At 42.0% G+C, this 12899-nt stretch overlaps 1 protein-coding gene across 1 annotated transcript in view; it reads left to right on the forward strand.

Moving 5' to 3' along the window:
• The first annotated feature begins 764 nt into the window (after positions 1-764).
• The window catches only part of PDXK (pyridoxal kinase), a 44373-nt gene continuing 32238 nt past the window's right edge, over positions 765-12899 (forward strand). Inside the window, exon 1 of the mRNA XM_051608635.1 lies at positions 765-937. Coding sequence (XP_051464595.1) covers positions 845-937 — 93 coding nt within the window. The 5' untranslated portion in view covers positions 765-844. The remainder of the gene's footprint in view (positions 938-12899) is intronic.

A 12899-nucleotide genomic window follows, 5' to 3' on the forward strand; every position in this document is an offset into this window, starting at 1 on the left:
TGGGGACAGGGGGTGTGTGACATTGGGGCTTGTGACACTGGGGCGTGGGGACAGGGGGTGTGACACTGGGGTGTGGGGATGGGGTATGTGACATTGGGGCATGGGGAGGGGGCGTGTGACACTGGGGCGTGGGGAGGGGGCGTGTGACACTGGGGCGTGGGGACAGGGGGTGTGACACTGGGGCGTGGGGAGGGGGCGTGTGACACTGGGGTGTGGGGATGGGGTGTGTGACACTGGGGCGTGGGGACAGGGGGTGTGACACTGGGGCGTGGGGATGGGGTATGTGACATTGGGGCGTGGGGAGGGGGCGTGTGACACTGGGGCGTGGGGACAGGGCGTGTGACATTGGGGCGTGGGGAGGGGGTGTGTGACACTGGGGCGTGGGGATGGGGGGTGTGACACTGGGGCGTGGGGAGGTGATGTGTGACACTGGGGCGTGGGGAGGGGGCGTGTGACACTGAGGGGTGGGGACAGGGGGTGTGACACGGGGGTGGGGACAGGGGGTGTGTGACATTGGGGCTTGTGACACTGGGGCGTGGGGACAGGGGGTGACACTGGGGCGTGGGGACGGGGGCGTGTTAAATTGAGGTGTGGGGACGGGGCGTGTGGCACTGGGGCGTGGGGACGGGGGGTGTGACATTCGGGGGTAGGGACGGGGGGGTGTGACACCGGGGCGCGTGACACCGGGGCAGCGCCCCCGCGCCGAGGCCCTGACAGGAAACGGCGCGCGCGGGCGGGGCGGGGCGTCGGTGTGACAGGAGGGGCGGGAGAGCGCGTGACGCCGCCGCCCCCCGCTCCCCCCCCCCTCCCGCCGCCGCTCGGGCCCGGGGCGGGCAGCGCGGCCATGGAGCCGGAGCGCGAGTGCCGGGTCCTCTCCATCCAGAGCCACGTCGTCCGCGGCTACGTGGGCAACAAGGCGGCCACCTTCCCGCTGCAGGTGAGCGGGCGCCGACGGGCCCCCCCCCCCCCCGCCTGCCCGCCCGCGGGGCGCAGCGGAAGGGCTGCCCGGCGGGCTCGGGGCGGCCGCCTCCTCCCGCCGAGCGGAGGGGAGGTCGCGGGAGGGTGGAGAGCCGTCGGCCTGGGCGCTCTCGGCGCCCTCCCAGGGGCCGGAGCTCGGGGCCGGGCCGGGGGAGCCGGGGGGCTGTGAGCGTCCCGCGTCTCCTCCGCTCGGCCCGGCGTGCGGGGCCGGTGCGGCTGCGCCTCCCGCCGGCTGCCGCTGGCGCCGCGTCCTCTGGCCGCGGGCTGCGGGCTGGGAAGGGCGGCGGGAGAGCTGCTGCTGCTGCGGGGCTGGCGGGGCTTGGTGCGGCCGGCCCGCCCGGCGGAGCGTGTGCGCTGCTCCTGGCAGGTGTGCGGGGCGGGGGGGGGGGGACGCGGGGCCGGGCTCGGCGGGCCGGTGCTCGGACCCTCCTGTCCCCGTGGGCGGTGGGGCTGGGTAAAGCCCCTGGCCGCGGTTTCTGAGGGTCGGGACCGCTTCATGACCGCACGAGAGCGGGGCAGGGAAGCGAGCTTCCATAGCCGAGCGCTTGGGGGTATGATTGGATCTCGGCCTTGGTGGCTGTCGTGTGCTGACTTCAGGGTTGCTTGCTGAGGTCTGGCTGACGGGGAGAACATCCGTGTGCCCTGGGGTGAGCCCTTGCCAGTCTTGCTGTTCTGTCTTGTCAGGTGTCTGTATCGTAAGGGGCTAATTTGGGGCCTCGCCGTCAAGTGGTCTTTGTTCCTCGGCACATATGTGACTGTATGAAGTATCTCATTGCCAGAACACAGTATGTTACGGCATTGGTTATCTTGGTGGATGCTTAACAAGCAATGGCATCATCTCACTTGACTAGACAGGGAAGACAGTATACTCTGCTACATCAAGCACTTGAGACAAGGCCTGCAACAAATTAACATCACACCATTTTATCACCATCCAACTGTAATGTAATGAAGACTCTTGAAAATTAGTATATGGTGAAGAGTGATGTACATATGAAGTCCACGTATTGTGGAAAAACCTGTGTATGTGGAGACTAATGCCTGAAAGGCTGTCATGATCTGTAGGCCAGCTATCCTTCCTTTCTTACCAGAATGACCTCTAAGTTGTGGCCCTCCCCCAGCTGTTTTCATGGTAGCAGAAGGGCACACAGTAGCACTTGTTCCAGAAATCTCCAGTCTCTTAAACTGTTGTCTTCATTTTAATTCTGTGTCAAAGGCTTTCTTCACTCTTCTGTAACTGAGCTTTTCTGTGGCATAGAAGCCTCTGTATGGGTGTCTCATACGACTTGGCAAATTGTTTCCTGTAGAGTGTCTTTAATTCCTTGACTAGGACACTATAAAATACTCCTCTCATGAAAAGTGCTGTTGATGTTGTAGCTGTGTTCTGTTCAGGAGACTTGCACACTCACACTGTAATGTTCCTCAGTGTATAGCATAACAAGAAGTTGCTAGGGTGGGGGAAGAGATAGTTGGGGAACAACTGAACTCCTGTCACTACAGACTGCGCTTGAAAATCCCATGTAGGTGACCCTTAATGAAGTTGTGCTTGCTAGAAAGTTATTTAAACCCAAGTTTTTCTAGAGCATCAGATGTAGCAAGTTGCCACCAGGCAAAACGTTCCTTTTTTATGTTTTCTTGAAACAAGGAAAGGATTTACAAACCTGAGTCTCTTTTTAATTTTATTTATTTATTTATTTATTTATTATGAGGATAAGCATGAAATCCAATGTTAGTTTGTCTGGAGCATGGGTGCAAATCTGGCATGCTTATAGTATTTCCCATTATCTTTTTTACTTTGGTGTTCTAAATCAGTAATAGTTAGATGAGGCTTCCTTCAGACCTCATCAGTATTGAGTTTGCTAGGCAAGATGTGTGTAGATAAGCACATGTGTGTGCATATGGGGAGTGATGGGCTGAAATCCTGACAGAACAGTTCAGGAATTTGCATTTGGACAGCAGCACCCAATTAGAAAACTGAACTTGGTTTGGCTGGCTGTTTGCAGACTTCTGCAAAACATCAGTTGTGTTTGAAGGGCTGGATCTCTGGTGGAAGCGTGTGTCATTATTCTTTGTTAGCAATAGGTAGCGTAGCAGTGTGCACGGGAGAGCACTCTTGAGTGTCTTTTTTTAACCAGTGGTTTTGCTTTGTCAGGCTTCCATTACACTAAAAACTGAAGTATTTTTGAAGTATTTTGAAGGTAGGTGTGTGGAAATACTTTCTCTCTGATGTATGTGGTAAACTCTTTCTACATAACAAACACAGCAAAAGAGAGTTAGACTCTACATTAGTTATAATAATGGAAGTAATATAACTGAGTGACGAATGCCAGAATCCTTTACACTATTTCAGGTTAAAATACATGTGTTTAACTAGTTTGAATTTTTAGATTAATTAATAGGTCATAGAGGAAACATGCCCCTGGATTTTCCAGAAAGTAAAATGACAGGAAATGAACTGTCCTCAGCTGTGCTTTGGATTCTACCTTGTCAAACATTTTAAATGTTTTTTACTTGCATAGTTTTACTGTCTGTTTAAAAGTTCTGAAAGTGGTTCTGAATTATATTAAAAGTAGTCATAAGTGATTTCACAATCATTGAACCTAAGCAACTTCTGGTATCAGGAAATGGTTTAGGGTTGTCCAGCACTTAAAGAGTGGAGGAACAGTCCTGTGTACATTAACCTACGGAGTTGCCACTGTCAGTCAGATAAATTGTTTTAAAACACCAAAGAGTGTTGCTTCTACTTGACTAACAGTTATCATAGATTTTATGATATAAAATAAAGGTGTATGTTTTCATGGAATCATAGAATGATTTGGGTTGGAAGGGACCTTAAAGATCATCTAGTTGCAACCTAGAGGGACACCTCCCACTAGACCAGGTTGTTCGAAGTCCCATCCTGCCTGGCCTTGAACATTTTCACCATGCTATTCAACATTACTTTTATTGTATATGTTTTCTTCCTTAGTGCAATATCTTACTTGTTAATTTTAAGTACAATTTTAACTTACCTTTCCTGCCCCACCTTATAGGTAGGTAGGATGTGGCAATAAGTGAAGGGTGCAGTGCTGGCAAGTAGAGAGTTACAGACCTCAAACAACAGGGTGCATACATAAGGGCAAGCTTGTTGCTGTTCTGTAGAGGTACTTAATTCTGACCATCAGGAAAAAAAATTTGTAGGCAGGTAGATTCATATATTACACCCATCATAATATCAGCTCTTGCGAATGAGTGTTTAGGTCTGTATGTTCAGTCCTCTGGGACTCTGAGTTTCCAAGAAGAGGTTTGAAAGTACAAGGAAGGGATGGGAGAAAGTCCCAGCCAATTTCACGTGGGCACGGGACACTAGCATTTGGTTGTCAGAGAACTAGATTATACTCCTGTCTGCATGCCAGAGATTGTTGATCTTTGATTGTGCACAGGTATCAGTGAGATCCAGAGAGTTCTGTACTTTGTTTTTTACCCTGTTTGATAATGCTAGTGAAACTTGATTATGTTTTGGGTTGTTTTTTTTTTATGTTTATGTCTGCCCTAACACTCAAAGAATTTGAGACAATCTTGTCTATGTTTTAAGTATTATTGACCTCCTTTTATATCTGCTTACCTTGAAGATGGAGCTGAAAGCATAGACAAATACTATTCATTAATTGGGTCTGGAGGAGGAAATTGTCAATTCTGAATTGTAGGACACCACCATAAACAGCTTCTACAATACAGGATAAGATGGCCTTTTGAAACATGTTCAACAATTTTCTTTCTTTTTTGTCTTGTTGGTTTTTTTCCCTGCTGAATGGAAATAATTTTTTTTTTCAGATATTAAAAATAGCTGATGATTCTCATTCTTAGGCTAGTCCTCATTGATTCTCTTCTGCAAAAGAAACAGTAAGTCTACATTTTTTAGCACCTTCTTAGTTTTAAAGAAGATGGAAAACCAACTTTGGTCATCACAGATGGTAGTCTCCTTGATATTTAAGAGTAGTCTTGAGCTGCATTGTTTGGCCAAGGGTATGATTTGCTTTCATACCCTGAGACCAAAACCAGTGTCAACTGATCTTTAACGATTATCTGCTGCCCTAGTTTAAGATTTTTTTTTCTTTTTTTTTTTTCTTTTGAGCAACCTGGTCAAATGGATTATGTATTGTACAGAAAGAGAGACAGATAAAGAGCATCTCTTATTTAAGATGACTGCTCGTTCTGTTTTTCAAAACCTACTTCCATTGTGCTAATTATGTGACTCAGAAGAATGAATCAGTAAAAAATCTTTAAAGGATAACAGTAAAAATGTTCCTACTGGGTAGCCGTTATTTTTGTTACAGATCAAAGGCTGAGAAAGCCTAATCCTTAAACAAAAAAAATAAATACAAAGATAAAAGAATGAATTTACACTTTGTAATATCCAAAGATTGTCCTGAATTACGTATCTGAAACAATAATTGTGTCTATATATTCATACTTCAAATGAAGCTTGTGCAGACAGGTTTCTTCCTTGTTTCTGTTCTTGTTCTTGTCAGAAAGGTAAACAAGAGACAGATAAATTAAAAAAAACAACAACAAAACAAACAACAAAACCAAACAAAACAACGCAAAAAGCTAGCTTGCGACCCCTCTGGGAAGGCTTATTCATAGCTATGTAAACAGCATTTTCTTACTATGTGGATGTCAGTATAGGTAATTGCAAAAGTCTGGCAAATACCAAAGCGAGACCCTGAAAAAGACTTGTAATCCAAAAGGTCATAACAAGGTGGTTCCCCACCTGGCAGTCTAGATTTCTGGGAAAAAAAAACTTTACCAGAACTTTCCAGAAGTGTTTGTCCAGATTATATGAAGAAAGGATGGCTCTGGCTCTCTAGGAGCTCAGATATACTGTGAGAACTTTGAAGAAATTCTCAGAGATGATGGACTTTCAACCTATATGGTAAGCTGAAAAAGGAGTAGGATAGGTGTGAGGACAAGAAAGTGGAAAACTCCTTGAAACAAACAAACAAACAAAAAAAATAGGGGGCGGTGGTCATCATCATGCTTTTACCTTTCAGCATTGCTTGAGTACAGAGGAAACTGAGGCAAAGAACTGGGAAAAAATACTGGGATCTCAGTAGTAGTAGTAGTTTAGGTTTGTATAGCACTGTTAACTAAGAGATCCCAAATTTCTTCACAAGCTTGTAACAGAAATCTTTTCAACTAGCAATGCAAAATAATTAATTTGAAGAGTAATTTCAGCCTGCCTAAAAGAAGTGCAACTGGGCATGCTCTTTGCTATGGACTCTAAATGACATTATTGAGCATGGTCTCTAATGAACAGGGGGTGGCGCTGACTGAGGAGTCAGAGTCTGAGGTCAAGTTTAACTGTGTGATAGTAGTATTCATAACTGTTCCCACAAATCACTTAATTGTGGCAGCTTGTTAAGTACGTTTTTGTTGTGACAACACAATCATGAAAACACAGAAATGCTGAGGGATGTTCCCATAGGCTGATGGTATATTACAGTGGAAAAGCTGAGGAAAACATTTTAAGACACGTTACAATTTATTTTGCAGAGTGTGTAAGGGGCCTCTTGACCAGTTGCCATTTTATTTTTTTTAAAAATGAGATTATAAATAGTTACAGTGATTATTTTTTTTTAAATTATTATTATAATTTGCTAACTTTTTCATGGTACATTGTGAAAATTGTAACTGTGCAGTTGCATAGTCTGATATTTTGCATAGTAGTTACACTGAAATCTGTGCTGTAGTGAAGAAAAGCTTTTTTCAGACATGCGTATAATCTTTTGATCTAATACAACACAGCAAAGTAGAAAGATTAAAGAGCATCCCATTTGGTGTCTACACATACATGCAAATATATTAATTTAGAGCAAGCAAAACTGCATTACCCTGATTCACCCACTTATTTTGGAAAAAAAAAATTGAGTTGTCAAGAAATTGCAAATCTTATTTAAGGACGGGAAAACCTTGCCTAAAGGCAGATTTGCACTGTTTGTATGTAGAACAGAAATGTACTGAGACTCAGTACAAAGTGTTTACTTGCTAAAGGCATTTTTTTTTAAATTAGGAAATGGCTTTAGGTCCTATCTGTAAGCCTTAGGTTTGTCATGGGTTTTTTTTATTTTTTTAATTCTTTTATTTATGTCTTACTTCTGCTCCAAATGAAACAGTTGAGAGAGTGGGTATTTTCCCTATATAAACACACAAGAATAAATATTGATCAGTTTTCTGAAAAAAGTTATCTTCAAGTTAAAGTAAATTTATATATTAAAATGTGCTGAAATAATTTTTCAAGTATAATTTTAATAATAAAATTAATCTTTACTTGTTTGTACGTGTGAATGTATATATGTACTTTGTATGTACAAAAATACACCTGAGAAAAGCAGGTTACATACAAAGCTACTGATACTTAGAATCTCCCTTTTAGTAAAGTGTTGTCTCTTACTTTTCATTTTTTCTATTTATATCCAAAATTATTATCACATTTCCTTGAAGAGCGTATTTAGTCATTTTAGATAAGGGATGCTGCATCCATGGCTGACTGAGCACGTGCCAGGCAGGTATTTTTAGCCTCTTTAGGCTGAAAAGATGAAAGTGGAAGTTCCACTTCAATTGCCTGTGTTGTGTGGAAAGAAGTCTGGAGTTGGTGAAGCAAGGTTAATGTCAGGAGTGGGACATTAGTCCTGGTACATAAAATGTCTATTCTTCTGAAATTACTATGTGTGATAGAGTGTGCAGCTGAATCATAATCTAGAGAGAGGAAAAAAAAAATATTACGAGGATAACTTCTGAAACATGCCAAGCAGTTCCATGTTTATAGATAATACATGCCCCAACAAAAGCCAGACTAGTCCATCATATTAGCGCTTAGCAGCTGTGGGTTAGCTTGTCATAGCAAAAAAGTATTACTGATCTGAAATTTGACTATGCTGCATTACCTGATTTTTTTCAAGTCTTTGTTCAGGACTTTTATTTGTTGATGCTAATTCATCTGTGACACCTCTGAGCTTCAGTTTCCTCAACATTTGGAACAATTAGGCATAAAGTAGGAGAGAGAACTCTGGTACAAAAATTCTCGTACTTGATTCATTAAAGAAACAACCAACCAAGCCTCACTTCACCTTCTGTCATCCTAAGTAAATTTTAAGCATATGGACTAGTTTGGGCTGAATAGAAATCTTTCCATGGTGATTTAACTTTGCGTTCCTGGGAATGCAAAACACCTCTTACCAGAGGGATGTGTGGCATTGAGGAGGTGCTGGAGCACATACTGGAAAATGGTAAGAGTCTCCCCTGTGACAAAGCAAGAGCTGGAGAGCCACTTTCTAGGCTGGTCACAATTGTTCCTCTTCTCCCCACTGTTGGGTCCAGTAATGTTTTACCTTGAAAGAGGATCTGTGTGGAAATCTGGAGCAAGGATGATACAGCTGTCAATGGCTGTCATAAGCTGAAGGGAGAGATCTGTGGCAATCTTCAGTAATGGCATTCTGCAGTTCATAGGTCATCATACTCAAAACTGTCAAAGAGATAAATTGCTTGTCAATCCCAATAATACCAGAATATGGATTTTTTTTTTCTTGCACTTACCTTAGCAGATTGTTAGCCAATGAAGCTAAGTATCTTTGTGTTGATACTCCCATTAAAAGTTCTCTATTTATTTGTTGTTAAAACTTAAGTATTTGTTTTTTTTTCTGGAGTCTTACTGTGCAAGGTTATTTTGTTCTGTCTTCTTGAAAGAGAAAAGAAAAAGTTATAATAGAAACAGATGTTTGCTAAATTCTCAAAATTTGATACCGTTTTTGCAGAAGTATATGCTAGAGTTTATGGTGATGTATTTTGTAAAGTTCTGCCTAAATCTCATCAGTTAATATATATGTAATTTTTTCTAAATCTGTGTATCTTCATATATTTGTTGTAGGTGATGAGTGCTACTGTACAAGTTTAGGCTGAAGGAGAACTCGTTTTCCATCTGTCCGGCTCTTCACTGTGGTTACTCTCGGTTTTCTGACAGGCTACAGTCCCTGTCTCATTGGAGTGGGCATCACATTACCTGTGGAAGCCATCAGACACTCTGAGCAGCTAACAGAAATGGAAAAAAAATGTTTAAAACATAGAACTGAGGCCAGCAGGAACACTACATTCATTACTTGCTGTTTATGGACCAGCACAAGATAGTGCCTGTTTCACAGCTCATTCGTTTTGGCCAGTAGCTTTATATTGGGGGTAGTTTCTTTGTTTTCGCTGTAGTTAGTGGAAGTAACACTGTGCCTCTGCTCATTCATACAACAACCAACTAAATGTATCACCAGTTCAGTTAGTTTTTAAATTTGGGAGGTTTTATGTTTTCACTTGTTCTCTAGGGTATAGTTTCACAATCTGCTGGTTTCAGTAGCAAAGTCACCTTGAGAAATTCTAGTTTTACCACCACTAGCTGGTACTTCCAGCTGCACATTTCTCCTGTCCACTTCAACTCTTCTAAGGAAAGTACTTTTGTGAGGTCATGTGGTAAACTGGTCTGAGAAGCCATGCAAGTTATTTATAACTTGACAAAGGAGGAAAAGAAGAAAATGTTTATCTTGCAAGTCAATTTCCCAATTCAGTTCCCTACACAGCTCTACAAATAGCTCTTTCAGCATAACTGAGGTGCAAGAGCAGGAGCAAGCCTCAGGCTCCTGCACCCCTGTTCTCTGCTGAAGGAAGCATTCCTCCAAGTACATTCTTACCTAAAACATCTGCTTGCTCTGAAGGAATGTGAGACGTTTAGCTGTTCACTAGAAGCTTCATTCTTTCCCTACAGTGGCCTTGCTGTGGTCTTTGCATAAGGGGACACCTCTTTCAGGGACTTGTTTCCAGTTCTGTTTTTACAGGTGTCCATTATCTTGCAGTGTAAATATAAAACTTTGATAGGGAAGGGGAATCCATTCATAGTCTGCCTAGTCCAAATAAAACATATGTGCTGGATAAAACAGGTTTCTTTGTAGCATAACTCCACCTTAGGTGTACATAATGTGCTTGACATGCCTTGCTAGTGGACTGGCATTTAATGAGCAAGCCATCCAAAATATTAATAGCAGGACTAAAAATAAAATAAAAATCAGAGGAAGAGTGTGTGTTGTGGGATTCCCTCTCCATTTCAGTCATTAAAATAAACGAGATAAGTCCGTGCCTACTGCACCTATTGCTGTGTATGTCTGACTCTCCTCATCAGTGTTTGTGAACTTCCTTGTGTAAAGCTGCGTGGTTTCAGTTGGCAGGAGTTTGCAGTGACAAGTATGGTGTTTTTGTCAAATTACATCCAAGTGTAGAAGGAAGGAGCATGAAGATGATGAATCTGAAAATTGCAGTGAAGATGCAGATTTTACAGCTCTTCATAGGAGTATTTGAACTGTAACTTCTCCATCTGAAATCAGTATCTAAAGTCACTGTTACCTAACAGTAAACAGAGTCTCAGGGTGGGGGGTGGAATGTATTTCTTGGGTGGAAGGCAGCCAGATACTTGCAGCACCATCTCTCTCTTTTTCTTTTTTCTTTTTTTGATGTTTGTCCCTTAGTGGGAAGAATGAAGGGGGAAACAGAACCTGTTGTTTCCTTCTTTCATTTGCCTTAGCCCTTATAAATCAGAGTCTTGCAGATCCATTGCTTGGTCCCACCCCAGATGGCAGGAATTCCCTCCTGTCCATAGGGAGGTTAATAGAGCAGCTATGCAGTTGGGTCAGCCCTGAACTGAACTGGTGTAATGCATGGGTCAATGGTGATGGGCATGTGCATCTTGAAGACGCAGAGGCCCTTCATGTGAGTAGCCTATGAAAAAAAAAAATGCTGCTGATGAAGAACAAGGGATTTGTTAATGCTGAACAAAACAGCTTAGGGGAAATTTTAATAATGTCATATAAATAACTTGTCTTGAATAGTAAGCAATGCATACCAATCAGTCTGTCAGAGTGGAAAGTAAAACTGAGTGACCTGGTGGTATTTGCTTAGAGGCATACCTGTGACTCAAAGACTTATTTGAAGGAGCATCTTTAGGGCACTATTATCCTTATCTTGGATTTAGCCCGATTATGTTTCAGATATGTACTTATATTGCGAGCCTTTTCAGAAAAATCAAGAAATAAACTACTGGAGATCAAATCACTGCAGTCTCAGGCTATTCTAGTCATTTCTGTTCCGGTGGTCACGATATTTCATCTAGGTCAGCTCATCTTGAAGTTCTCAGTAAGTACCAATTTTGCAAGAGCATTTTAACAAAAATTGCAGTCTGCTGTTGCAAAAGAGAGAGGTATTTGTTTTCTGCTCTAGTCTTTAGTATGTCCTCTGTGGTATCCACTGCTGAGGTCAGCTGTTAAATCCTGAAAACTAATAGACAGTTAATTAGAGGTGAAGAGGAAGTGTCACTCAAGAACCAGGTATTAGCCTACCTCAGGTGATCAACTTGTCTTCCTTTTGCTGATTTGGGGCTAGTTGTTGGGCCTGAGAATTTGTGGCCATAGAGCAAAAATGAAGCATCAAAAAGATATGGCTGCAGCATATATAGTTTCTATAAATACAGTTTGAGATGTGTTGAGTTTGAGTTGAGAGTAGAGGAAGTTGAGGTGAAAGGTAAGTTCAGGCAGAGAAAGGCATGATGGTTTGTGGTTTTCCAGGGATTTTTTTTTAGTGTGAGGGTCAATAGTTGTGACTACATCGTTTGTAAATGGCTTTTGTTGTTTTGTGTTTGTTTGGGTTTTTTTCCTGTATGTATTGTTTGTATAGTTCATGTATAGTGAATTTTGTAGATTTTTTTTTTTTTTTAAAGTATAAAGTCACTTCATTTTTAACAAGTATGAGATGCTATCCATATACTATTCTTTTATATCTGTTAGTGTTTCCTGTGTGTGTCACTAGTGAAATAGCTTCTTTTTTCTCAAGGTCATCTGCTGTATTTTTAATTGTCTTTTTTGTAATCACCAGTTTCTAACCTCAGAATTTGAAGTGGCCTATTTGGTACCTGACTCCGAATTAATGGATTATTCCAGACGGTGTCTTTGGCGTCCCTGTTCCTAAGCTAGTTTATTTGCTCTTGCATGATTATCCTGGCACGATATCTCCAATATCTTAATGCTTTTCTGGCAGTGCCTTGTCAAATGCTGTACTAAAATATAGCTATATTGTATGTAAAGAGTTCTCATTATCTACTTGGTATGGTTTATTAAAAGCTCAGAAAGTGTAAAAAAGAGATTGGGTTAGTCAGTAGCAGTTTCAGTACGGTTTTATCAACCCACGCCAGCAATTATGCCTGCTTCACTAATTGCTAGGACATGCCTTTTCTTTTCCCCCGAATTCCTTTTCTCAAACTTAGTTTATGTTCAAATTTTCTAAACAGAGTAGCTTTTTGATTCAGTATCAAATGGAAGGAAATGCAAGTAGGTGAAAGAGCTGGCACATAGTGAGAGGTGCAAGCTGCAACTGAGAAATCCTTTCTCTTTCTCCCCCTCCATATTAATTTGATTACAGAAATTCAACTTTTTAAAGTATGTGTCTACTGGAACTACAGTGATGATGGTGTAAGATACAAGTTCTAAACTGTAGTACATAAACATCAGCACATATATACAAATGACTTATAATACAATGGACACATAGAGTGTTTTGTGACCTGATACAGATATTTTCTTATGGCAAAGCATTGCTCGTGTTACTTAGAGGAAAAAAAAAACCAAACCAACAAACCCAAACCCAATTAGCTTGTTTAACAAGGTAATTTTAACTGTAGCATTAAAATAAATTCTGTTAATGACCTTCAATTAATCTTGATTTTAATATATATTTAAAAATTTGAAGGGATGAAATGTTTTTTGTTGATATGATACAGTGATTTTATAGACAACTACAGGTATTACTGGCTAAATCAGTTTGTGGATTATACACATGCTCTGTGAAAAGTTAGGAATTTG

This window comes from Apus apus, chromosome 1, assembly GCF_020740795.1.
Source record: "Apus apus isolate bApuApu2 chromosome 1, bApuApu2.pri.cur, whole genome shotgun sequence".
Taxonomy (NCBI): domain Eukaryota; kingdom Metazoa; phylum Chordata; class Aves; order Apodiformes; family Apodidae; genus Apus; species Apus apus.